This window comes from Spodoptera frugiperda, chromosome 26, assembly GCF_023101765.2.
Source record: "Spodoptera frugiperda isolate SF20-4 chromosome 26, AGI-APGP_CSIRO_Sfru_2.0, whole genome shotgun sequence".
Taxonomy (NCBI): Eukaryota; Metazoa; Arthropoda; class Insecta; order Lepidoptera; family Noctuidae; genus Spodoptera; species Spodoptera frugiperda.
The window spans coordinates 4,366,617-4,393,734 of record NC_064237.1 but is presented as its reverse complement, the minus strand read 5'-3'; the positions used below and the strand labels follow the sequence as shown (position 1 = coordinate 4,393,734).

Here is a 27,118-nt window from a genome sequence, read left to right as displayed (position 1 = left end):
AGCCAATTTGCTCACGGAAAAGATATTATGTCATTGATAAAATCTTAGGTCCGGAGACCAGGTCACGATAATGCAAAAATGAGGTGCACCAGATTCGTGCAAATATTTCAGTCATCATCAACCTGCACTTGAGTATTTGTAACAATGATCTCGTCGACACAGCAGGAGGCGGTCTCATCGAAATGTCAAATACCTTTGCCAAAATATTCTTCATAACTGATACGCCCAGTCTTATATCGTGCAAGGTTCTTCGAAGGGTACCATCAGTATAAAAACTCTGTAATTTTCTGAACACATCATTCCGTGATCAATACTCCATTGAACAACATCACAAATTAAAAAAAGAATTGAAATGGCTGGCCTTAAGGTAAGAGTGTAAAGATCTATTGTTTTGCAATCTAAACCGAAATAATAAAATGATTGTCGAGGTCAAAATATTACTATAATACTAAATGGTTACTAAATGAAGCCATAAGAATATTGATCAACATAAAAGATCAAACCTTTTAAACAATTTTTATAATGTCTATATTTTCCCTTTGATTAGATTGTCTCGCTCTTTGCTCTCCTGTCCGCGGCTTCTGCTGGACATTTGGGCCACTTCCAACCTTCTCCTGGGTACAATGCATTTGGAAACTCTTTTCATCATGCATCGGCTGTGGCTGCATCAGCTTCGGCCTACACCAGCAGCCATGGAGCTCATATACCGATAGTCAATTTTGAAAATGTGAACAATGGTGACGGAAATTATAGATACAGGTAAGGAGCTCATTGAGAAACTTATTTTCACTTAGAAACTCATTGAAAAATTCTAGCTTCTTAGCTATGTCTTGATTAAAACACGTTTTTAAGAGGACACATAAAATGTACCCTTTTAAGCAAATATATTAAATTCTTATTTATCGCAGCTACGAAACTGGAAATGGCATATCAGCTCATGAGAGTGGAGCTCCCCGTGCTGCCGGTCCTGAAGGTCCCGCTGTGACGGCTGAGGGAGGTTTCTCGTACCGCGCCCCTGACGGCCAGCAGGTGTCCCTCACCTACACTGCTGACGAGAACGGCTTCCACCCCGTCGGCTCCCACATCCCTACCCCACCTCCGATCCCAGAAGCCATCCTCCGCTCCCTCCAGTTGAACAGACAAAACCCCTCTTCGTAAGTACATATCACTTTAGTGAATGAAGTTTTGCATTATCAATCAAAATTGGTTTCGTTGTTATATAAAAGACAATGAAAAAAAAAAGCACTTAATGGAGAAATCTAGTGAGAAATGCATGGTTTCATGGTTTTCCGCCCCTAATCTACCATATACAGACTAATAGATTTCCTAAATGTTTTCGATTGACCTTTGTACTAAGCATTCTTACGATGTCGCAATACCTGTTCTTGCTGAAGTGGTGTCGTTACTGCCAGAGGCTCTGATTACTCACGAGGTATGTGTGGTAGGCGTTAAACGATTGCCACGAACTCATACCGCACCATATCAGACAAGCAATAAAATTCTATAATACTTTCAGCCTTTCGCTTAGATAACTTCGTGGGTACTTGATTAGCCAATTTGCCAACACATGCCTAGAAAGTACTGGAGCAATGAGTTTAGAAATTCTCTTCGATATGTATTTTGTGTAAACCTTCGGGAAATAACGGCATGGTGTTATTATGGTGTTTGTTTTATTGGCTTACTGACGTGTTTACCAAATATATCACTCATGTTTTTCTCCAAGGAAACGAGCACGATATTAACAACTGTTGTTAATAAAGCACTCTGCACAGAAAATTCTCTGACTTTACCAAAATTATAATTATATTCTACATAAATAATTTCCTAGGTATTAGTACATATACAAACATAAATTAATATATGATTATTTTTTGTTTTCAGCGACAGCGGTGCTTACAACGGTCACTTCCACGGCTACTGAAAATCAACGACTTAACTACAACAGGACTAAACTGCTTCCTACCTACGATGTTATAAATCATTATTGTACAGAGCATCACTATTTATTTTGCATTTAAATGTAATTATTTATTACGTGGACTTGAAAAATAAAGATTTGAGTTCAAATATACTATTTAATTTTGTTCCCTTTTAACCTTATTCTGGATTATATCAAAGTCAAAGTCAAAGTCAAAATATTTATTTCAAATAGACCGAGAAGGCACTTTTGAACGCCAAAACATATTACCATATTAAAAAAACATCAAAATGTCTGTCTGTTGGTCAGTCATTTAGCGAATATGCTGCTGAAATACTACAATAAAATTGAATGTTGTAGCAATCCACAACACGGTAGTACCTAAGCGATCTATTTATTGTAATACAAGGATAAGATTGTATACTCTACGATAATTTGGAATAGTCAAATAAAAATATTTTACCAGATTTAATAATGGACTCCGAGGTCAAGAGGTATTGTTTCAATGATTTTTAATTTTCATTTTTAATAAGTTGAATAGGTCAGTCATTCTGCATAAAATAGTTTCAAATAAACGGGTGGTAGTAATGCTATCTTTAAGTTAGCACCAAAAGTAAACTATAAAAAATTAATTCATGTTAAAACGATTTTAAATTAAATGAAGTACGGTATCTAAATTGTTAGTAAAGTAGTATTAATAATTTTAAACACGTAAGAACTAAACTGTTTTACTCTTCTCGTGGGTGGCTACACTTTTGACAGAGACTAGGTAGCAGCACTTGTAACTCTTTTATAAGTGGGGTCCATAGTCTAAAAGTCGACTGTCACCTATTCTTGATTCATTTTGGAAGGCAAGTTTAACAGCTGTTGTTCAGGTCAAGTGAAATTATACTTGTTTAATTAGAACAGCCGTAAAAGAATACAGAGAAATTAATATCAGTAATGAAAAGTACTAACGGAATATAACTATGCGTATAAAACGGTGTTAATTTCAGTACAATGTAAAACATTCAGTACATGGAAATACCTAGATTGATCCAGAGATTTAAGATTTAAGTCGGTCAATTAATTGTTATTAACTGGCCATAAGCGATGCGACGTAGCGATAAATGTGAGTTTAATGAGAATATAAGAATTAGTCTATTTTATTACCAACCTTCACAAACAATGATCTTAATGCTATTTCACAAATTGATTGAAATTGCAACCGATAGTCCCACCGCGATGAAAACAGTTGATAAGTACTTTTTCCAAGCAATTATTTTTTCTTTAACCATTTTTTCCTTTTTAACCTTTCTTTAAGGGCGGAAAATTATCCAAAGACTTCTCCCGCTTTGAGGGAGGCGACAGAGAGTGTCAGTCTCTTACTGACAAAAAACCACCCCGTTCCTACTCCTGCTTTTCGAGCTGGAGCCCCGGTAATCCGACAGGCAGTCAGCAGATCCGGAAAGTTTTGTGATAGTATGAGATTTCGTTGAAAAGAGTTTTTTTTTCAGCAAAATGTATTTTCTTTATCTTAATTGTGATTTGTCTTAATCGATCACAATTATGGGATAAGATTGTTATTCTGTGAGTATTATTCTTTTCTACTTTTGTTTTAGTGAATATTACTTACATTTATACATTTTTTTTTGCTTACAATTTGGGCAATTCGGAACCCGCTACACGTTGTGCGGTAGTCAGTTGCCCAGCCACCGCGTCCACTATGCAGTCAATGAACGCTATTTGCAATTAACGCTAGATAACAAAACTTAGCTGGAAAGGAGTAAAGTTAAATAAAATGGTGAATAGTAGTAGCTTTAAGTTTCAGCCCTTAATGTTAGTCAGGGGGCAAGTGAAGCTTCTCTTTCATGAGCTGCAATTCCATTTCTAGTCTCATAGCTGTAAAGCCGTCGTTTGTTTTGTAACAACACAGGTACGTGTGAACAATTTTCTTTTATTTTATTACTTTGTTATGTGAATTTTGGTTATGAATATTAGAAGTATAGAAGTGTTCGTTTGTGACTGGGTGGTCCAAAGTTGCATTTATAGTACGGTAAAACGGTGTGAATAGAATTCAAAGGGTGTATAGATACAGAAGAGGGGTCAATGAATGTTGGGAAAATGTTCTAACTTCTATTCACCGCATCCCTGTATCTATTCACCACGTCCATGCCGGACGGATGTTTCAGGAACAATTTGTAGGTACCAAAATAAAAATGTAAGTTTATTATTTCATTCTTAAAACTTTATTAAAGCCCATAATAACAAGTAACATGTAATAATGGAATAAATAGTGATTCTTAACAATAGGTGCTACACATGTTCATTCCGTTTGGCGCCGCAGTCAGTCATCGATCGCGATACTCAGTAGTTGTACCCGTGTTGGTAGCGACCCTCGCCACTGGAACAAACGATTATAAACATTGAGAGTTTATAACAATGAGCTATGTAACTTTATTACATTTATCACATTTGTCTCCTGTAGTTGGACAACATACATATTTCCTTAGCTTCCATCATTCTTGTATGTAGTGCTTTGTGACGTCTTTGACGCTTCCTTGTTCATATAAGTACGGTACATCACTGTTTTAAGTCCCGTGTGAACACAAATGACGTCATATGCGGTAATAACCAATACACACTGATTATAATAAAGAATTACTTGAGAAAAGAAAGGAACGAAAATATTGAAATGATACATTTTTAAATTAACCTGCTGAACTTGTAATTGGTAAAAAATAAAAACGAACTCACGATGATCCATGTTGTCTGTTGAACTCAATGGAGCGGAGGATGGCTTCTGGGATCGGAGGTGGGGTAGGGATGTGGGAGCCGACGGGGTGGAAGCCGTTCTCGTCAGCAGTGTAGGTGAGGGACACCTGCTGGCCGTCAGGGGCGCGGTACGAGAAACCACCTTCCGCTGTTACTGCAAGACCTTCGGGTCCGGGGGCACGTGGAGCTCCACTCTCATGAGCTGATATGCCATTTCCAGTCTCGTAGCTGTAAAGAATACAAATATTATACATTAAGTACCACAACTTCAATGGTGTTTCTAGATTTAAGGGGGAGGACCATGAAACTGTTATTGTTTAATTCTGAAATCATACCCGTTACGTGACAGTAGGTTCGCTCATTATACATGGAATTGGGTAATGTGTTATATGAATAGTAGCTATTGGCTTTAGTAAGGATCCATTGTATATCAGGCACAAAAATGATATGCTATGTTTTTACCGACATAAGTAGTTGTTTCAATAGTACCTGTATCTGTAAGTTCCATCACCATTGTTCACATTCTCGTATCTCAGTATGGGGATGTGTGCCCCATATCCGCCATTGTAGGCAGACGCCGAGCCAGGGTTGTATGCGCCTGCACCGAACGCATTGTACCCAGCGGACGATTGGTAGTTCCCGAGGTGACCAGCTGACACCACGGACAGAAGAGCAAGGGTTGAAACGATCTGAAAATGGGAGACAAATTAAGTATATTTTTTCGTCAAATTTTTTTTTGTATGTCAATGATCTTGTTTTTTTGCGAACAATGAACTCTAACATAATTAAATTGTTTGTTAAGAAAAACTTTTTTTGAGAACAATGAACTTTTCTATAATGTTATCATTTTACAACTACTCGTATTCCAAAAAGTTTTAGTTAACCGAAGTTATTGCTCTACTTTACCTTTAATCCGGCCATTTTTTTCCTTTTATTCTTAATTTTTCGATGAGATGCTATTCCGTAGAATGCTATACACTGAATGATATCTGCAAAGAGTTAGAGTGTTTTTATATTGATGTTACCCTTCCAAGAACCTTGCACGATATCAGTCAGGGCGTACTCAGTGATACATTCAGCATTCCGATGAGGCTACCCCCCGCCGACGAGATGATTGTACCAACACCAAATTCAGACAATGATTTTATTTGACGTTTAAGTCAGTCTCAAGGATAAATCTTGCTCTTCTTATTTAGAACTCTCCGCCGAGAGCACAAGGTCAGAGTTCGATTGTGTCGGCTACACAATTGGGCGTAAGACATTTGACCCGCAATAATGTTGGTAGGGATGATTTTTGAGCATAAATACAGCCTCATAAAGTGTATGATTGAAGTCGTGTTTTGAAAATGAATATAATTTTGTTATTTCTTATAATTTTGTTATTTTTTCTGTGAGGTATATTTTAAAGTATTGTAGCCAAATTATCTATTTGATCTTAAATTCAACATACAATAATCGTCATGGTTATTTGAAGATTATTCATACTAAACTTGAAAACAAAAGCGAATCTATTTTTGTGTTTGATTGCTCGTTTTTGACAAGTGAGTCATACATTATACGTCCAATAACTTATATTAATTAATTACAGAACTAATTAGTTGCTGTAGAATGTAACTTGAAGTTGAACTGCCTGGTCGCGTGAATAAAAGCGCAACTGCAAAACAAGGGGTTCAATTTACAGATAGGACAATTTCTTCGAATTTTTTGAATAATTGTCTTATTGCTGGTAAAATAATTATCCTACATTTAATACAACCTTCTGTGCATAATAATTTGGAAAATAAAAGACCTGATGTTATGTTATCAGAAGCTAGAAAATGAATTCATGAAATATTGTAGTTTAATCATGATTTTGTTGATTTGTTGTTCTCAATTTGGGAAAAGTGGAGACAAATACATTATGTACTAGACTATTACAGTCTATTTGTACACTACACGTGTATGTAGGCATGTTGTGGGCAACTAGTCTCTAGTCTAATTAGCAAATTCAATTACTTAGCTATGTTGTCAATTGAAGGGTCTAATTGACCCTTCAATTAAAAGCTAGTGCACTGTCATTATACTTTAATGTGTTAATGTTTATATATAACGTTTTTCTACCCGACTGTTCTAATCTGTACACAGACACTGTCTGCTGCGCAACGTGCAGCGGGTTCGATTCCCGCACGGAGCAACTCTTTGCGTGATCCACAAATTGTTGAAAATGAGAGTTATATCAGTGGAATGTTATGTTATTTTTCAATTACGTGAATAACATGACAAAATATATACTGATGAGATTGAATAAAAAACTAACAGCACGGGATGTAATCTGAGTGCTGAGGTTATTTATAACTCATATAACTAGATGTAAGCCGACGATATCTGCTACTTAGTGCTAAGTATCCACACCTGATATTACTTAATGGCTTTAGCCGGTTTTACTCTCCCTGGGCTACAAAAAAGTTTGCATCTCACGTCAGCGACGATCTAACAAGCTCAGCGGGATTGCAATAGGTTTTGCTTAATCACAAACATCGAACAACTATGCAGAAAAGTAATCTTAGAGCCCTCGTCTAAATTACAACTAAACGTACGACTAAGTGTATCTTACAAAATAACAGACTACTGAAGATTAGCTCACAGATACTGTATAATCAGATTACATAATGAGCTGCAATCAACAATGCCTGATGCTCTCGTGGGCGCCATATTCCGCCGGATCGCGCATTTCACAAGATAAAAACATTTTAATGTGCAGTTTACTACTACGAGTGTTCTGGACCATTTAGGAATTGTTGCAGTGCGAAATTTGCAAATTGTTCGCATATCAGTACGGTATCTATTCCATTACTTAATGTATACGCATCACCGTAAAGAAGTTGTTTGTGTAAATTGTGCTCGAGTGTATAATTACAGCTTTTATTAACGACTGTAACATAAATAAATGCAAGGCCGAACTGCTGTTTTAAGTTGCTATAAATAACATAAGGCAGCTCGAAAATTTGATCTTAAAAAAATTCAAGAATTATACAAAGCATTATGTATAATTAATTATATAATTTCTAAATATCGGAGGCAGCCTTTATCTTCTTGAAGTAATGCATATCCCTAAATGTGGATGACAAACCATTACAGACCTTAAGGGTAAAAGAAGCACTGTGCAACGTGACTTAAAGTTATATTACCTAGCAGAAGCAAATCTAATGTCTGTTTCCACGTAGAAACAGTCAGGAGGACCTCTGGTTATCTGTTTGACGTCATTTGATGACACCCACGTCTGAAATGAAACCCGTGCCGACGGGGTCGTGACACAAAACCCGATACTATTGAAATATTATATTACAAGTAGAAAACTTTGCCTATTCTTTCGAAACTTTCGACCTATTTCAGAGGTTTTAGCTAAGTAGGTAGTAGTAACTCTTCACCTAAAATTGTAAGGACAAAGATCCCTCTAGTCCTCTTTACGTGGAATTATTATTTTAGGAGATGAAGTTAATTTATTATTTGTTATTGTTAATCGAATTAATAAATTAAACCCCCGCTAACTAAAGTAGATGAATGAACCAAAGCTGAAACAGGAGTGGGGGCAGGTATTTTTTTTTTAAAAACGTTGCCCCACATTAGGATTTTCTCCTGTGTCGTGGGTGCGTTTACAAATATACAAGTTCACATGCACATGACACCCAGACCCAAAACAACAATTTGTGGATCACACAAAGAGTTGCTCCGTGCGGGAATCGAACCCGCTACACGTTGCGCGGCAGCCAGTTGCCCAGCCACCGCACCAACCATGCAGCTATAGCACCTGGTATGTGATAATATACAGTTCAGTTCAACTTCTCTGGGGGCCACTCGGGCCTGGTTATCCAGCCTCTAACAGACACCAGTCTAATAACTGTAGCATTAAAAAATATGTAATAATAAAGAAATTTGAGATAATAAAGAAATTTATTAAAGTACTAGCTTCTGCACGCGACATCGTCCGCGGAAAATTAAAAAAATTAGGGTTGTACTACCCCTAACATTAATGGGGATGAAAAATAGATGTTGGTCGATTCTCATAGATACGCAGGATAAGCACAAAAAAAATCATCAAAATCGGTCAAGCCGTTTCGGAGGAGTATAGCAACGAAAACTGTGACACGGGTATTTTATATATTAGATTATTATAGTTTAGTGTTAATGTTTCAAAGATTTTAACTACTTAAAAGCTCTTTTAAAACTTATAATATAGTCTATTAATAGTCGCGGTTTGTATTGTTACGTATTGAGTGACGCTACTAACTTCTGAATGAAGTTAACCTTTCAGTTGTGTATTGTTTCATTCAGCCAACAGTCCCGTGTTCTCTATTAAAGTTTTACCAAAAGTCGTAAATTGAAAATACGCGTTTTGACAGTTGGCTGGATCAGAACGAATGTTTTGTGTTCGCTTTTCATTTGTTTGTAACAAAGATGTATGTTGGTTAAACAACACTAGTACCGTAACATTTTTTAGTTATTTATTTATTTAATCTTCTTCACACAAATAACAGTGAATGGGGACGTAATGCCCTGAAGGCATTCTCTGACAGTCAACCAAAGGGTAGTGTAGAGAAATGTACTAGTTGGTGCAAAGCCAAAGAATAAATATAGTAAATTTTTGTCATTATATGTAACTGAAAGTAAGATTTTTATGGCAAATTCTTTATCAAATAAGTCATAAAACATAATAATATATCAAAACAACATCATATTAATATTTTAAAAGAAACCAACTATGTATGTAATTTTCAAAAGTAAGAAATGAGAAATCTAGAATAGAGCTGTGCATTCTCTTAGTGCTAATTGTAAATTTTCAAAGATTGTACACCCTATGGGTATGTTACAGTGATACTCTGTATATATATTTACTACAATTTTAAGAACTGAATTCCACTTGTGACCAGCAATAAATAAATTTGAATTTGAAAATACTGATAAGTAAGTACACAAATGAAAGCCGCACATTATGGCTCCTGCAAAATGCATTTCCGAAAACACGCGTCCATCGTGCGGAAATATAACTTATTGTAATATCCAGTAAATTAGTGTTAATCTGACAATTCCTAATATTTTGAAAGCTTTCAGAGTAAATATGACCAGTTTAGGATATATGTACGATTATATTTATTACCTAAGCTACCAACCTTCCATTAAGTGTGGCATTTATGATATAATTGTGGTGATATATATCTGCGGCACACATAAACAAGCACATTCGGTTGAAAGGGAGACATTTATAGCAGTCAAGTGAGTGGCCACTAGTCTAAGTTTGCAAATGAACTTTAAATCTAGTAAAATTAAGTAAATCACACTAATATTATAAATGTGAAAGTCTGTTTGTTTGGATGTTTGTCCGTCAATCACGCTGACACTATGGAACGAATTCTAATCTACTACTGCTTATAGTATTGACGTTAAGTCTTTACGAGCATTTGAACTTATATTTAACTAAGTTTGTAATAAGTTAAAATGTACTTTAAACAATTTCAAAACCATGTAGTGTAAAAGTTAATTGTTTTTTATTGCACTAGAGAAGTTTATGCCACATATTGTTTCATGGAGTTTAGAATTGAACTTTTGGCCTTTACAACTCTATGCACGAGTTGACCGTACCATTGTTTGTTTTGAAATACATTTGCTATTCTTCATAGTCGTGCAGATATGTGAGTGAGTGCTTTTTTATTTTGGTCTGTGTTGCTTCATTGTTGAGACTACCATTTTTTCAAATTGAATATAGCTATTAATGAGAATGTAAAAGAAGGAAAGAGAGAAAGAAAGAAGGAAGTTTTCTCATATTCATTCTCTATTTTGATCTCAAAATTAAAAGGCCAAAGGAAAATCAAAAGAAAAAGTTCACATAAACACAAGTTTATTCATACACCATGCCTATTTACATTGACAGACTACAATTACTTACTAAATAAATAAACAGTGCGATTTTCGTCGTGGTATCACAGTCCTCCCGGTTGAAGCAGTCGTTTCGTCGGATCGATGTCTCATTAGCTAAAATTGCTTTGAATTCGCAAGCGAACGCATTGAAAACGCGGTCAGTGTTTCTACCCTTCTAAATACGACCTTTAAATAATCCTTGCACGTCTCTTTTTACATCTTCCTTTGGAATTACTGTAACAGGTCTATTTATACTGGTTTACGTTCTTTAGCCGTTTTTGTTGTCCTCACTTTGAGTCTTTCCAAATACAAAGATGGTCTTTCTATCACTTTCTTGCTTAGTCATCATAGTCCTATAGATACTTCTATGCAAATTATGAGTTCTTCTATAATAAGCATAGTCTCGCACATACTTAGATATCCCTTTATATACCAGTTGACAATACATATCTTCCAAGTCCTTTCTCCATCTCAACTCTTCATTCCTTCCCCCACTGCTAGTACATAAGTCACGTGCGTTGGTTTGCGAGTTCAAAACGATTAGCTATGTGAGTTTCCAGTGAGATCAGTAGTGGTAGCCGTTTCCATTCCCTCCCGAACCGGATCCGCCATTACCGGAACCACCGCCGCCGCCATTGTAGGATCCCTCACTGAAATAGAAAAAAAATACAATTAGTCGGCTCTGTGTGGGCGTTGTATTGTCACGGGGAAGGTATATTTTGTAATTATGTTTTGTTTGTGAGGTAGTTTGGCTTGATTTTATGCATAACATCATTTTTTATGGTAATCAGTAGAATTTTGTATCAATAATACTTAATACTTTTATCAAGACGAGAATTAAACCTGAAAGTCCTTCCTCGACAGTCACACACATACATTTTTTACTATAGTATTCTAAGCAAAACAGGTATGAAGATACGTAGCAATTGGCGTACCATTATCTCTGCCTACTCCCATGGAAGACAGGCATGAGTTATGTATGTAAAGTATTCTACTTTCAAAACACTGAAATAAACTTTACGGTCTTATAAAAAGGCAAGATAAAGAATTTTTAAACGATCGAAAAGTTTTAAACTTCGAATTAAAAACATAATTTGTACCTGCCAGTATTTTCGTATACAAATGAGTTTTAGAGCAATAAGTCAGTAAGGTAGAGTGAACTATTTCGTTCTTTTCATTGTGAACTGTGACGTAACATTTTATTTCACTTCGTCCAATGAAGTTTAGCCCTTTACAAAGTTCCACAAGTCCAAAGCTCATTCTCTTTATAACGGTTAGAGTTTCTGCTCTTATTAGATAAGTTAGACTTAAGTCTCAACTTATTCAATAGCCATTTTATGTTAGAAAAAAGGGTCTTCATTATTTCACGGGTTAGTAGAAAAATGGTAGGTAGCGATTGTTTTAAGTTTAATTTAAATACTTTAGGTATATTGTAATACATATATATGAATGATTAAACATGTTATTTATTATTAAAAGACCCAAGCAAACTGATCTTTGACAGTTTTATAGTTGCAAGCATCACCATAGTCCCATTCCCATTCATTTAATTAGAAAAGTATCGAATTCTGAGTTTGTCAATCAAACACTACACTAATATTCATTCAAGAGATTACCATACAGATAGATATTATCAAGGGACAAACTAAAACTCATAACTAACTTGATTAACTCAATACTTACGATGAGGGGTTACGCTTGTTGAACTCAATGGAGCGAAGGATTTCTTCAGGGATGGGAGGGGGGGTAGGTAGATGGGGTCCGACAGGGTGGAAGCCGTTCTCGTCAGCAGTGTAGGTGAGGGAGATCTGCTGACCATCAGGAGTTTTGAAGGAGAAACCTCCCTCAGCTGTCACTGCGGGACCTTCAGGACCCTGGGCGCTTGGCTTTCCACTCTCGTGCGCTGATATGCCATTGCCGGTTTCGTAACTGGAAAAGTAAAATGAAATTGTAAGTGTTTTTTTAAGGTATTTTTTGTGGTTTGTACCTAATTTCATTGTTGCGCTTTAGTTTAGAGCTCTGCATCGATCTATTTTTTAAATGTCTTCTGGAATAGATTATATTATTGAAATAAAAATAGCTTAAAATAAAATTAGTAATAATATGAAATTCAAAAAATAAAAGAGAAATTTTATAGATTTTTGAAACACATAGTAGCAATTGCAACTTTAAATACGAATAAACATACTCGAAGTGGTAAGTTCCGTCGCCGTTGTTAACGTTCTCAAACTTGGTGATTGGTATTTGGTTACCACTGCCGCCGCCGCTACCGCCTCCAAATCCTGATCCGCCGGATCCTCCGAAGCCGCCCCCGGAGCCTCCTCCTGCGCCCCCAGCGCCCCCGAAGCCACCCCCTGCACCCCCACCAGAGCCCCCGAAGGATCCACCTCCCGCTCCACCACCAGACCCACTACCAGCGCCACCTCCGAAACCACCGCCTCCTGGTCTTGGTGGCAGGTACTGAGGCTCCAGACGACCACATGACCCGAACGCTATGAGCGCCAATGAGAAGATCAACTGAAAGAAAAAAAGCATTCTATTAAAAGAAATACCAAAAAGAAAATTTTACGAAAACTAGTTACATAATGCAAATATTTTTCTTTACTTTTCCATGTGAGAAAAAGAGCTTTTCGTTGTAAGCATTGATAAAATAAGATAGATGAGTATTGAGTCAAACTTTTAAATGGGTAACAGTAACGGAAAGAAATGCTGAATTAAGTTTTGAGTACTAAGTTTATTTTCAGTTCTGCAGGATGAAAAATTTGCATAAAAATTAGATAAAATTTTGCTAAAGTTAAAACTTTGACTCAAAATCCATTGTCACAATAAAAATAAATTAGTTTGATTTCGATTTATTCAGGATTTTTCAAGGAAAGGATTAAAGACGTTAACAGACGATTCGTATCTTCACTGACTTACCACTGAAGTAGTCATGTCGTTAGATATTGTGTACTAGAGGACAGGCGCTCTTTGTTGTTCAGCTGTTTGCTGAATACTGTAGGCGAGGATGTGCCTCGTTTTATATTGCTCCGATTTGCCCTTTCTCGGTTGCTTCACCTTGTGCGTGCTCCGCCGATATCGCGAGTGCATCCGCGGCTCGTTGCCCCACGCCTCAAGCTCACAAACATTTAGCTAGCCTGGAATTCCCTTTACGGATGTGTTCCTATTAGCTAACCAAAGCGGTTCAATTTACCCTGAGGGAGTTCACAGAAATCTTCACTCCACGTGTTGTATATGGGTCATTATAATGTGCCAACTTGTTGCAGCAGCCACTAGTTCACACTTGCGAAAGCCTACAACTTCATGATTAAGTTGCGTTAGCTATTTCCATTAAGATTTTCTTAATGGCGCATATTGGACTAATACGAATATGATGTGTGAGTGGTCTAATAAGTTGAAGTTTGATCGACGGTACGTTAACATGGGAAAACTTGGTACTGTGCGACAATTTATGACGTGCATCAAACGTGCGGATGGTCGTAAAACATTTTAATAGTTAGGTAAAATCCGCGTAAGGCTGACATTTATGTTTTTGTAAGTATAAATAACTTAGTATCGGTGAGGTTAGGTTTAAACAAATCTACGATACAGATTAGTATTAATTACATTCCATAAGTCGGACTTTATTGGTAGAAAGAGTAGGTTGAAATTTTATGAAAGTTCTTTAATCGAGATTTTCTCTTATTTTACTTTTTTAAGACGTTTCATCAACAGATTGGTACTTAATCTACTTGAGCAATTCAATATTATAGATAATGTTTGTAATTTGAGTAGCGATAAATTTCAGAGTCATAATTTAATTATAGTCATTTTAGGTACAGACTTTTACAGCAACACGTAGATCCTAATTATAGAATATCTAGACATATTGTAATCAGGAGATTACTTACTTATAGATGTCTCCTAAGTATAGATGGTTCACACTATATGTATACCTTATCTAAAAATCGTATCTACGTTAAGTCAAACGAACGTTACAGAGACTGATACCTTGATTCCCATTTCCCAATAAATGAAAGTATTCATTGTTAGTTTTGCTGGGAACTTTCAATTTCAAATAAGTGGGTGGTAAAACGTTGGTTTTGTGTAAATGTCACATAGCATTGAAGTTCGAGTCCGTGACCGTATGCGCGGGCGCTCCTCTCGCGTCAACGACTATTACTTGAAAATGATCTTGTTCCGATCCCGCGGTAGGGTCTTACGAAATAATTGATTTTTAATCGATTCATTTTAATATTATTTTTAAGCGTCTTCTTATTATATTTTAAAGTGTTGGTTAGGTGATTTTAGTTGGATTATATTAGACTTACTTGAAATAGGTGCCTAATTAGTGCAATTTAATGATCAAGTACAATTCCTTATACGTTTGTTTTAGTATATGTAAAATATTTTCATGTTTGGTCATTTTATTAAATGTAGATTCGATATTCTTTATCAGCATCATCTTTAGTCCGTTTTCGTCTAGTGCTTTATATAGACCTCTTTAATAGACCATCTCTTCAATAGTTTTCTTCTTTTCGCATCTAGTTACTGGCAGAACGACATAGATGGAAGGTGCTACATTTGTTGAATTGTAGTCTTTCTGATCTGGAATAAACCCAAACTATTATCCCGATAACTACTTCAAATAATATATATTTTGGATATTTTTTTTATCTTTTGTCCCATTTTGAAACATTAATTTTTGGATTTAATCCTTCAAACCTTCTAAGCCCTGAGCTTTATCAATATCGTACATCGATATTGTATGTAGCAAAAGTATGTCTACCAGTAATCGACCACACGTTCTCATATTAACAACAAAATGCAATGCAAATTGTAAATAGATTGATATCATTAATTTTAATAGAATACGAGCAGTTCTTTAATAAGCTGTGTACATGATAGGTGCAGATTAAACGTGGTGTGGTATAGATTTTAATTGGTAATTGGTCACAAGCACTCGAGTTGTCGAGACGGACGCCGACTGGTGTAAACGAAGCTAAGGATGATGGATGACGATGAACCAGTACTTATTAATTAACGTGCCATATACAAACGACCTATAAAATATCTAGTTGACTCCACTTGCATAAGTTTAACGGAATATTCTTAAAGAGCATCGCGTTTTCCTTGAGACAGTTGGGTAGCGTTTTGTTAATATAAACTAACTCGGATTCTGTTTAAGGAGTTATGCTGGCAAGCACTTTGAATATGTTCGCTGTTATTACTTATTAGGCTGTACCTGAACTTATAAGTATATATTAAAATGCATTTATTTGAATATGCACATGTAAATAGTTTTTGTTATGTCCATGTGTAGTTTACTTTGACCTACACGACAGCACTTCCATCCCCATCATTTAGATGGTTGAATGATGGAGAAAAACGCACAGTTGTGGCCTTCCCCACAACTGTGAGTTTTTTTCTCAAAACTTTCTGCCTCGCATACCAAAACTGTGGAATGAGCCGTCGTTGACGGTATTTCCGAACCGATACGACCTTCAAATTTTCAAGAAATGTGTATTCCTTCTTAAAAGGCAGGCAACAAACATTTGACTCCTCTGGTGTGGCGGGTGTCCATGGGTGGTGCTGATCGCTTATCATTAGGTGATCCGCCTGCTCCTTTGTCTCCTATTCAATAAATAAAATGGAGATCCGTGAACTCAGCCACTTTTCTCAGATAAAAGTTAAAGTTTAATTCGGATAATACACCTACCTGTATGTATTTGTTTTAAGCACCATTATGATTCACCTATTCCATCATTTAGCTAAGTATCTACTCAAAATGGCGTCTCTAATATCAGCGAGATAATAAGATCGGCCTCCATCACTGTATTTGAACCTGTACTTGTATTATAAGAATATTGCGATCGGCTGCCATTATCATAAATTGGAAACACCTATCAAGGCTTGTTGTATTGAAGAAAACATACTTTAACCGTCGTGTTACCCTTTATCTAGACCTCCTTAGTATTTACTGGGGTAGCTTGATATGCTACTGCTGATACCAGTCTTACAACTTAATATAATACCGGCTTAATGGTATGGGATAAAACAAGTACTAAGATTGGCTGGGTATTAACTATTATTTGAAAATTGAACCACAACACAATTGTTTTAGAATAAAAATCCCATAATTGCTGTTAATAGATTTTTTGAAAAACGTTTTATTTTGTTAAAAGTTTTAGTTTCTTTTGCATTTCGTTCTTCGTGTAGCGATATTTGAGCTAATTGCAATTCAACATTAATTGTACAAGTTTCTAAGCATGTGCGTGTAACTATAAAATCTATCGACGAAATGCCATCGATATGTTTAGTAGATAATATCTAATAAACATAAAATATTAGGTTCATCATTACATCTTATCGTGGTACAATAAATCATGGCAAAGACTCTATGAAATATCTTAGGTGAACGGGTTGAGACGCCCGAGGCACCGTACTATTTGTGCACTTCTGCAATCTTTAAATGTAATGCCTGATGGGAAATATCAACAGATATCAATTGATAATTTTTATAAACAATAATATTTGCGGTAATTTCTATATGATTTCCTCATCAGTGTTTTGAAAAGTAGACTTCTGTGCTAATTAATATGACGTCATCGCTATGAAGAGTTTATTGTTGCACTTCAATAAAACCCTTGTTAAAGCTCTACTTTATATCTAGTATATTAGACACCGAGTTAATCTTCTGAAAAACCCACAATTTTTACTAACAAATGGAACTTCGAGATTGACTCGTAGTGATCTAATGATAGATAATACAGCAACACAGACAATTAGCGTTAAATACTGCTGGAGTTGTGATTCTCTGTGATGAGGAGGTCACCAAATGACTAGCAACGCGTTTACAACTCTGCTGGTGTTGTATTACCATCAGGTGATCCATCTATTTATTTCCCTCTATCCCATAAAAACACAGGCGAATATCAAAATTTGTTGGACGATATAAAGATATTTAGGACATTAAACCTCGTATTTATAATTGTTCGTCTGCTAAGAATATTGTTATTTCGTTACATTGTATCTCCACAGCTTCATTTAAGGGAGCTCACAATGAAGCATTGATTGGCAAAAACAACAGCTACCAACGAAACAATGGGACTTCTGACTTTCCATTACCACATAATCGGTGGCTTCCGATTACTGATATCAAATGATTTTTAATTACTTTGGGGAACTAACAAAACATGACTGATATTATCGTATAATTAAATACAAACATACATTCATTAATATATTTTCCCAGGAGATATTATATGCAGTGATTACTTATGTGTGCTTTAACGGTGGTTAAATAGTAATTAACAATTATAGGCTGGTACGAAAAAAAAAAAAATAGCGGGTTTACCGGGGCTTAGGCTCAAAGGGCAGAGTAGGAACAGGGTGGTTTTTAGTCTGTAAGAATCTGACATTCCCTCTCGCCAAGGCGGGAAAACTCATTGTTAAGGAACAAAAATTAATTAGTCACGTCATGTGAGAGTTTTCCAAGAACAGACGAAGACGAACGTTGACTTTTTGTTTAGTTCCTTCTTTCCAAAATATATAACAGAAAACTATCTTTATATCATGGCTAAATATTATACGATTTCAGAAATCCTGTCCAACTTTATAGACCATTCGGACATAATTGAGGACTTTTTAACACGACAATGAAAGTTATCACAATATAATTCACAAATCAATAAAATTTATTGACTTTGACGTTGAACCCTCGGAGTATAATCTAGGCAGTGAATAGGTACCACTACCTACTTTCTCCTAGCCGCTAGCTCCCAATTTCTAGGAAATGCTTGAGGCAGCTCTATAGATATTATTTTCTCTATCTATGAACAAATCGAGAATTACTATGGTCTATACAACAATAACAATTTCAATAACTGTCCAATTGCGCAGTAAAAGTTATATTTCCATAGAACTAACGCACAAGCGGCAATTTGAAAACTTACTCACCGTAAGCTTTAAGACTTTGATCGTTTTACTGTCAAGAGTAATCGGCCGGTCACTTTTGCCCCCGTGGCGTATAACGTGTTAATTAATATTTTCACACAAGCATTGCAAAAATGGTTGACATTCGCGTAACACATATAAAAATATCAAGTTCGTGATAGCGATAATATAGAGTGAAGACAATCTTAAGAAGTAAATAGAAATCGGAAAAATATATTATCTACAGGGAAAATAAAAAATACAAACACATATTTTTCGCCTTTAATCAAAAGTTTTATGAATAGGAAACAAAAGAAAAACTAAACAGGTCAAGAGAAATTGATTTTATTTTTACTTTGGACGCTCGTAAAAGTGGTTCTGTTGATTGTTTCGAGTTTTTCCCACATTGGAACGTTTGAAAAAGGTCGGAAACACGCACGTTTCCGCAGCGTAGTGATTTTATGCGAGTGACCTCTGGGGGTCGTGTTCCAGAATAGTTTGGAATCTTAACAATATTTTTTTCGAAGATATTTCAAACGAAGACAATGAAACTTTATTGTTTATTCTCGGGAGCGTTCCAAAAAGAGCTTCATTTCCCTTTTAATATCACACCCCCGCGGACCAAAGTGTGATGTTCTCAATTGCCTTTCCATGAAAATCGTATTAACTTTCAGCCTCTAGTGGGCTTTTTGGCGTCCAGCCTAATCTGGCTGACTAAATGAAAAATTAAAAATGTAATACCTCATTTCATGGTCGACCTCACAAAAATGAGAATATAAACAATGAAAGTATTTAATGGCTGTAAACTTGTTCGCTCCTCCCTAAAGGTAATTTAACTTACCGAAACGTTGGGGAACGATAACAGTAAGTAAATGGACCTTGTGTGGTGCACTGGTAATTGTAACTAGTGGCCACATAGTGGTCATACTATTTGCTATGTATCGTCTGCAATATGCATAAGTTTTAGTGCAGTGCTTGTTGCCACTGTTATGTTATAATCGTAATGTATTGATAAAAGTTGTAAGTTTGGCGCAATGATTATCGTTTAAGGCATAAGTTTAATGTCACCGGGTCAATCCCAGCACTAACTTTGAGTTTTTTTTCAGGAACTACCTAGCGGGTTTACCGGGGCTCTGGCTCGAAAAGCAGGAGTAGGAACGGGATCGCTTTCAGTGAGAGTCTGACACTCCCTCTTGCCTCGCCCAAGGCGGGAGAAGAGAGCCCCTCTCATAATGTGGGCAACAATCTGTAACTTGTTTTTTTTTTTGTATTCAAAATAATTGCGTAAGCTGTATAAATAAAAACGTTTTGCTGGTGAATGGAGTACCTAGACAAGGTATTTAGGCGACCTGAAAAAGACATCCGACAACTAACAATATAATAGGTAATGAAGATACAGTACCTATTTAATTAAATTTACTGTGACTGAAGTCATAAACGAACAATGGCATCCATATAGGTATGTAATTGAGTAAAGTAACAATAATACACGAACACAATACGCATAAAACTGAAACGTTTTCCTTTCACTTGGACGTTGTAATTGTTAGTAAAAATACTAAACGTCTATTGTTACAAAGTAATGCTTATCAATTAATAAGTTTCGGTATGTACTGCGTTGTTTATATTGCAGAAAGATTTGCACACAGTTTTGAAGTTTATAGAGCTTGCAGAATAATATTGTGTCATGTATTGTGACTTTTATAAAACTTCATTCATGAGCATTATACTTATATATTTATTATTACATGTATGTAATAATAAATACATAAGTTATTACATGTATGTAATAATAAATACATAAGTATAGTGCTCATGAATGAAGTATTATATGTATATAATACTTATTATTTGATGTTTTTAGTTGTAACTATATAAAATCGGGAATTTTCTAGAATTGTTGCTTAATATAGTAACAAAAATTTATTCGCAGAAACATTGTACAACAAATATGGTTACTGTATTATAAGTAGCTGAGCACATTTCGCCTTCAGTAAGCATGCCATGGTAAGCATTTACAAGAATCACGACGCAATTTCAGACTTCATGTTTTCACTAACAATTTTTATAAAGTCTAAATGCCCTAAATGCTATGCCTGACCCGGGGACAGAGCCTGCGTCCATTATGCGGCGGTTCATAGAACCTCACAACAAATGAGGTAGTCATTTACATTTACTACAGTACTTACTATTAGTTTACAACAATTACCAAGAATGACCACATACTATTACGGGCGCGAACAATTCATTTGTACGCAAATTAACCTCAATTATACATTCTCACTTATGTTTATTTATATTTCTTTCTGCGTTTATATGGAAATCGAGCTAAAAGGCGACGTCTATCAATTAAAAATTCCAGTCAAGTCGTATTAATTGTTGTTTGATGGACTTTAGTGCAATACTATAATCATCTCCGCATTTTTATTGCACTTGACAGTTTGTACTCGAAACATACATACATACATAACTTCACGCCTGTCTCCCATGGAGGTAGAGACAATGGAACGCCAATTGCTACGATTCTTACACACCTCTTTCGCTTCATCAACAGTCTTCAATTTTTTCATGTTTTCACTCGAAACATGTTTACTTTAATTACATTTCATTCATCTACTGTTACTTGGTTCTTAAGTTTAATCTTTTTCAAAAAGGTATAGCATTATTAGGGTGCTATGTAACTATGCTACGAAGATGTAATAGCTTTGCTAGCTGTGAAGCTATGTGACCGTTTCCACTAATACGAGTACTAAGCTGTGCAAGTAAGAAGTGCTATAAGATGTGCCGCCGCAATGTAGCTGTGCGAAGAAGATGCGCAGCTCGAGTATGCGATGAATCGATAGTAGCCATCCATAGCATGCATCTTTCCATACAAAATTCATAGCATAGCTGAGTCCGTTTCCACCAGTGCCAAGTTATGGTAACAATTAATATAATTGGTGGCATCCACAGTAACGTAGCATAGCACATTTCTGGTGCAAAAGCACCCTTAGATGGATAAAAAGCAAATAGTACAATATAGTTTAGGGGTATTCTACTTAACCGTCACCAAACTACTTATAGACGTAATGGGTATTACGAATGTTATGGACTTATGAATAAGATCATCATACCACATACTGCTGTACTTCGAATTTAGTAATAGCCAGTTTTATATTCATAACGCTAATCTGTAGGTAAGGCTTAGGCAAACTCATTACGTGGAGCCCACGCACTGGAATAAGGGCCCATGAATTTTTCCAGAGGAAAATTCATTGACGTTCTTCACAAACGTGAATTTTTACGGTCCGTTGTCCCGTCCAGACGTCGCACTGAGGACGCGTGATGAGTGGGCGAGGTAAGACGCTTAAACCAAACGAAGCTACAAAGCTGTAATTGATTGTATCACTTAAGTAGGGGAAGTCAGCTCAAAGCGGCCATAGGAGGCAAAGCGGCCACTCTTAATTTTTCGGTTATTTGAAATGATAGCGCAACTTTGCCGTTCTGTACGTATAACCAAACCTCTCGCCCCGCGCCAGTCACTCATTTAAAGCGATGAGAACAAACGCATGGTTCTAGTAACGACAAATATATTTTTGTGCGTTTTGTTAAAATAATACGAGGTAAGTTCAACCTGTTTTGGTCAAAACTATTTATATTAAAATGCTTTTATTGCACGTTTAACGTTACTTATCTATTTTGCCTTATTTGTGTGGTATTTGCTTCGAAATATAGTAAATAATGTGAGTGAAAATATTTTTTTTAATAAAATGGTTGAAAAAGGCAAAGCGGCTCGGGCAAAGCGGTCAACTGACCGCTTTGCCCTTACTTTCATATTATCGCTGCATAGATATAATTCTTATTTATTTTGTTTACACCACATCAGGAAGAAGGCGTCTTAGAGTACTTGTTTCATATGGACAACCTCTTTTTTGGCCTCACAAAGGAAGATTTTTTGCAGCTTGTGTTTCAATATGCTGAATCAAACCATATTCCACATCCTTTTAAAAATGAAACGGCTGGACACGATTTTTATAAAGGCTTCATCATGCGTCATCCTAATTTGACCTTGCGACAACCAGAACCCACATCCATAGCCAGAGCTCGAGGCTTCATCAACAAATCCCAAGTATATCGATTTTTATAAATTACTTTTATGACTGACTGTGATTAAAATAGGTAAAATGTTGTTGATTTTTTTTATGTGAATTATATGTGTTGATTTTTGATTTTGCATTTTTATTTTGTCAATAACGGTATTTACCAACAAAAAAACAATTTATTGCTTGAAAACTTTTGGGGTGGCCACGTTGCCCTTACCCCCGTGGCCGCTTTGGGCGACCACTCGGGCAAAGCGGTTTTATGACAAGTTTTCGTAATCTGCAAATCATATGATTATTATTCAACTTACGCAAATTTCAATTGGCCATTACAAAAATTCGATAAATTCTCGACTAGCTAGTATAAAATTCTCTTTAAAAATCTTACGTTTAATGGCTTTTTTTTTAACTCAAAGTTAAGGTGGCCGCTTTGAGCTGACTTCCCTATGTATTTCTTGCCGTAAAATATGGAATTACAAAGAAGAGATTGAATATCAATGAAGTTTATTAAGTAATATGTAAATGAAGGCGAATGTGCAGATCTACGGTACCTACAGGTACCTAACCGTAGATTATCACATAATAATTAAAATTCCAGGCTCTGGACTTATTCTGAGAAGAAAAAAACTAATTAAGAAACTCTTTCCCGACCTCTAAGACTAGCCAGGAAGCAAAAACTAAGTAGTTTAAAGTCTCATAAAGGAAGTAAGTAAAGAGAAAGATAGAAGGCTATATAAAAATTGGTAGGTAGCTGATGTACTAAGAAGTAACATAGGCAACTTTTATTTTATAAAAAAATATGTTATTTTAGAAAACAATCTAAAATCCAATTCTATCGGAAGTCATTATTCTAAGCGGACAAAGCGGGCAATAGCTAGTACATTCGATACCATAAGAACAACAAATATCAAAATTACGTACAATTTGCTTGCAAATGTATATTTCTTTTATAAGTATAGGCACCTACGTAATTTTTTTGTTGCAAACTTTATTGTTTCACAAATACAAGTGCCAAGGGACGATTGTTTCTTTGTTTGCAATGTTATTACCGTTAATGAAATCGAAATAAAAGCAGTGCTTATTGCAGAAGATTCCTTGAACTTTCGACAGTCACGGAATGGGATGCGTATCTCTTCAAATTAGTGTTTAATATACAGTAAATACGTTTCTGTAATGCTTTATTGCACTAGTTGGTACTAACGTGGCTTTGCTGGCTTAGTGCCAAGTTTTGATAGCATGTAGTCTTTTGAGCGTATCCATATTACTATGCTAAGTAAGTTTGATTAATATTTATGTGAGCTGAGCTTAGAACTAGCTTGGTATAGGAAAGATTGGAAGAAGATATATGCAGGGCACACCGCCACCGTATGCTCCACCGTGTCCTCCCGGTGGTCGTCGCAGTGATGACACCCGGGCGTTTTCTCCTGCCCTATCAGAAACCGGTACCTCCCGAAACACCCATGTCCGGTAAACACCTGTGTCAGGCGGTGGGTCAGGGCACCGTGGCGACCCTCAAGTTTCTCGTCTTATTGCTGCAATTGCGAGCCCAAACATTCTATGGCTAAATGTGTCTTTATTTGATCACAAAGATTAGTTGTTTTTTTATTGAGATGATATTCGTTTAGTGATTATTTCGAATCAGGCATGAATTACACAAACTGAGATCCTATATAAAAAAATAAAAAATCTGCTCCGAAATCACCTACAGGGGATTTACAAACTTATCTAATGTTTATGCAGTTGTGCATACTAAACTCGACCAGAGAGAAACTAAAATATGCATACGAACTTAAACTAAGTTACAAACAATTTTGAAAACGGCTAGGTTGTGGAAAATGTTAGGAATGTCACAGTCCACTGTCAAGTTTAGGTGTCATGTAATTTAAACAATCGTGTTATTGGTATTAAAGAAATTTTTCTTTGTTATTTACAGTTATTTTCGTATAGTATATAATAATGTTAATACCGACGTGTCTTATAAAGCTTTGTGAATTGGTAAGTTGTTTTGGAAACGCATACTTTCGTTTAAAAGTCAAATTATTCTGCTTTCATATTTTCTTGAACAGCGCCTGTGGTTCGTAAAAAATCTTCTGTGACATACATTTTAGGTTTTACAGTAGATTTTACATCTAACTACGGTGAACGTCTTCTAGTCCAATGGTTTTTAACACGACTGAGTAAAAGGAAATTATCTAAGATGCATCTCAGTCTTATTTTAAGCAACAAAAACCACCAAATCTTCTGCTTTGAGGACTAGTTTAATTGAATCGGACACTAAATATTGTTTGAAACATTATTTTCATTTAGTATACGGTTCTTTAACTGCCTCTTTAGGGATTTAAACGTGTGATGTTACGATATACTTTGAGTAACTCAAATGGCAGTGAACAATATGGGTATACGAAACGAAAACTTCGTGCAAGGGTTGCATAATAATTAGCAACAGAGTGCTAGTAGGTATTAGCATATTCAAGGTATCATCAAAGGAAAGCTTTGGCTAGTTGCCTCAGGGAGTTTATAAATGCAATACCTAGGGAATCCATACAACTACTTGCAATTTCATATTCGTCTGAGGTTAGATAAGCAGCTTGGTATGTTTAGACTGGCTTTTCTTTCTAGGAATAGGCACTAATTTTAAGGTAATTCTTACTAAGATTCCAAGTTCTAAGAAGGTTATTTGATGTGCTAACAGTGCATGTTGAAGATTAAGAAAAATTGGAGCTACGGATGTACAAATACGATTGTGATTCCCGATGCTCGCATTTGTACTGTTCAAAAGTGTATAATGCAAGTTATCTGCGCGTCAAATGTATCTGTGTTGCTTCATACTTAGTTTGTTTTTTATCAGTTTACTTTTTATATCTTTTCCAGATGTTAACAGTAGCATGCCTGACTCTCCACCACTACAGCTACGACCTAACAGACATACCGACACTGATGCTGTGTTCTGGCACATACGTCGGCTACGTGGTCGTGCTCTCCGGGGAGATCGTCGGTGAGAATCCACTCGATGCATAATCCCATACATTGTTCATGTAATCACGAAACACAGACATACCTTGCATATTTTGTATACGTTTCTATTATACGACGTATCAACATAACTTCTTGATTATTTTCCTCGAAGGAATAGATGCACTACATGCAATCTTTTTGAGAATTTCGTTGTTTGTTGTATCATCATCAGTGATATTGTCTTCAGATTCATATTGTATCTTAAGAACATGTTGTGTGGGCGTAGGTTTATCAACTAGACATAATGTATGCAGTATTTCAATGCATAATGCCGCATTTGTACTGGTTTCAATTACCCTTTTTCTAACATTAAGATTCCTCGTTCTACACGAGGAGCATAATAAATAAATGGCATTAAACAATGTTTGTAGTTTGCTTTATAAAGATACGCTGACATTTCATTTGTGTATCCTGCATTAGCAACGCTCATAAAATGTTGACGAAAAACTTGAATGCTGTTCCGTCAGAGACTTCAAAAGCTTCGGCGGAAGTTCAAAGCTGCATTAATTTTATTCACAAACAGTTTGCCGAAGCGATAGAAAGAAGTTTAGTTTGTTTACTTATCTGTCGCATCGCTTCGTGCCTCAGCTAATGTATCCCAGTCTTAGCAACTTGAACGTTCTAGGAGAGATGTTGTTCGCGCCGCTGGATCTCGTCCAAGACATGTACTTTGGCATGCTCGGGGTCGCCTTGTTCTCAGTGAGCGGGGGCCTCGTGTTGTCCGCCAGGGTTAGAACCTCCATGTACCCGAGGACCGGAGACAGCAACGCGGCAATACTGGCAGCTTCCCTGGCACTTCTGAATGCAGTTTTCATGCTTTTCGATCTAAGTCTGGCATACTTGGACTCTGAGGAGTACGATGAAGAAGCGAGCGTGTAACGAGGTGAATATCTCGGAGTATTTGCTTGTAGATACACCCAGTATAAATGCGGCTTATCACGTAGGTGCCATGTTTGGACGTAGGCGGTACATTAGCGAATTAGTTGGACGTTATCTATATTTGTCGAGTACGTTTCTGTCATTTCCATCACTGGCTTTTAACGAGATTGTTAAGCTATTTGTACACATATTTCCTTAATTTACAGTACTTATAAGTTTAAATTAATGCATGACTTTCAATTCATTTTAAATAGAGACAACGTACCTAACAGCCTTGCACATTGGTTTCTTTAATCATCTTTTGACCGGTTATTCCCGCAGGTGAGGCGGTGTCGGCGGCGGCGGACGCCTACGTGGACGCGTGGTGGTCTTCGAGCGGCAGTGTGCTGTTCGCAGCCTGTGGGGGCTTCACATTGCACTCCTGGAAGGACATCCCGAACCACAACCGCAAGAGTTACGCGCAAGCCGCCGCTATATGCTCGCTCGCGACCGCTGCGTTGTTCCTAATCGATGCGTTGATCGCAATATGTTCGGCGCACAAAGAAGAAGGCAGCACGCGGACCAAATGTCCTAAAAGTGCTACTCCATGTTAAATTGTTTATAAAGTTATTTTTAAGGATGTAGTTGAATCTTATTAAAGTGACACATTTATAGACGTTGAAAATGT

At 36.3% G+C, this 27,118-nt stretch overlaps 4 protein-coding genes across 5 annotated transcripts; 2 read left to right on the top strand and 2 right to left on the bottom strand.

Annotated features, from left to right (window-relative positions):
* Nucleotides 1-264: 264 nt before the first annotated feature.
* Nucleotides 265-2,069, top strand: LOC118263986 (pupal cuticle protein 20-like). The gene is made up of 4 exons (XM_035576282.2): nucleotides 265-367; nucleotides 548-759; nucleotides 909-1,154; nucleotides 1,882-2,069. Exons 1-4 carry the CDS (start codon nucleotides 353-355, stop codon nucleotides 1,919-1,921), a joined length of 513 nt encoding a protein of 170 aa, XP_035432175.2. The 5' UTR covers nucleotides 265-352; the 3' UTR covers nucleotides 1,922-2,069.
* A 2,054-nt stretch (nucleotides 2,070-4,123) lies between these two features.
* Nucleotides 4,124-5,736, bottom strand: LOC118263985 (pupal cuticle protein 20). The gene is made up of 4 exons (XM_035576281.2): nucleotides 5,579-5,736; nucleotides 5,162-5,361; nucleotides 4,655-4,900; nucleotides 4,124-4,301 (listed from the first exon to the last, which is right to left on the bottom strand). The coding sequence occupies exons 1-4, from the start codon at nucleotides 5,591-5,593 to the stop codon at nucleotides 4,265-4,267; spliced, it is 498 nt and encodes a 165-aa protein (XP_035432174.2). The 5' UTR covers nucleotides 5,594-5,736; the 3' UTR covers nucleotides 4,124-4,264.
* Nucleotides 5,737-10,527: 4,791 nt separating this feature from the next.
* Nucleotides 10,528-13,551, bottom strand: LOC118263980 (pupal cuticle protein 20-like). The gene is made up of 4 exons (XM_035576275.2): nucleotides 13,484-13,551; nucleotides 12,753-13,081; nucleotides 12,248-12,493; nucleotides 10,528-11,214 (listed from the first exon to the last, which is right to left on the bottom strand). Exons 1-4 carry the CDS (start codon nucleotides 13,496-13,498, stop codon nucleotides 11,130-11,132), a joined length of 675 nt encoding a protein of 224 aa, XP_035432168.1. The 5' UTR covers nucleotides 13,499-13,551; the 3' UTR covers nucleotides 10,528-11,129.
* Nucleotides 13,552-24,403: 10,852 nt separating this feature from the next.
* LOC118264540 (uncharacterized) lies at nucleotides 24,404-27,118 on the top strand. Of its 2 annotated transcripts, XM_035577074.2 has the most exons (4): nucleotides 24,404-24,552; nucleotides 25,429-25,552; nucleotides 26,198-26,455; nucleotides 26,773-26,922. In XM_035577074.2, the coding sequence occupies exons 1-3, from the start codon at nucleotides 24,514-24,516 to the stop codon at nucleotides 26,449-26,451; spliced, it is 417 nt and encodes a 138-aa protein (XP_035432967.1). In that variant the 5' UTR covers nucleotides 24,404-24,513; the 3' UTR covers nucleotides 26,452-26,455; nucleotides 26,773-26,922. The 2 variants fall into 2 exon arrangements, with proteins under 2 accessions (XP_035432967.1, XP_035432966.1); XM_035577073.2 differs by lacking the exon at nucleotides 26,198-26,455 and having other exon boundaries at nucleotides 26,773-27,118.

Excerpts from the sequence above, each read along its gene's own strand:
- LOC118263980 (XM_035576275.2), bottom strand. Across the intron at positions 12,494-12,752 it reads GACGGAACTTACCACTTCGA|TTACGAAACCGGCAATGGCA; the intron begins GTATGTTTATTC and ends TTACTTTTCCAG. Across the intron at positions 11,215-12,247 it reads AACAAGCGTAACCCCTCATC|TGAGGGATCCTACAATGGCG; the intron begins GTAAGTATTGAG and ends TTTCTATTTCAG.
- LOC118263986 (XM_035576282.2), top strand. Across the intron at positions 760-908 it reads GACGGAAATTATAGATACAG|CTACGAAACTGGAAATGGCA; the intron begins GTAAGGAGCTCA and ends TATTTATCGCAG. Across the intron at positions 1,155-1,881 it reads AACAGACAAAACCCCTCTTC|CGACAGCGGTGCTTACAACG; the intron begins GTAAGTACATAT and ends TTTTGTTTTCAG.
- LOC118263985 (XM_035576281.2), bottom strand. Across the intron at positions 4,901-5,161 it reads GATGGAACTTACAGATACAG|CTACGAGACTGGAAATGGCA; the intron begins GTACTATTGAAA and ends TATTCTTTACAG. Across the intron at positions 4,302-4,654 it reads AACAGACAACATGGATCATC|TGGCGAGGGTCGCTACCAAC; the intron begins GTGAGTTCGTTT and ends CGTTTGTTCCAG.
- LOC118264540 (XM_035577073.2), top strand. The coding sequence starts at position 24,514 with ATGTTAATACCGACGTGTCTTATAAAGCTTTGTGAATTG. Across the intron at positions 24,553-25,428 it reads TTATAAAGCTTTGTGAATTG|ATGTTAACAGTAGCATGCCT; the intron begins GTAAGTTGTTTT and ends TATCTTTTCCAG. Across the intron at positions 25,553-26,772 it reads GCTCTCCGGGGAGATCGTCG|GTGAGGCGGTGTCGGCGGCG; the intron begins GTGAGAATCCAC and ends TTATTCCCGCAG.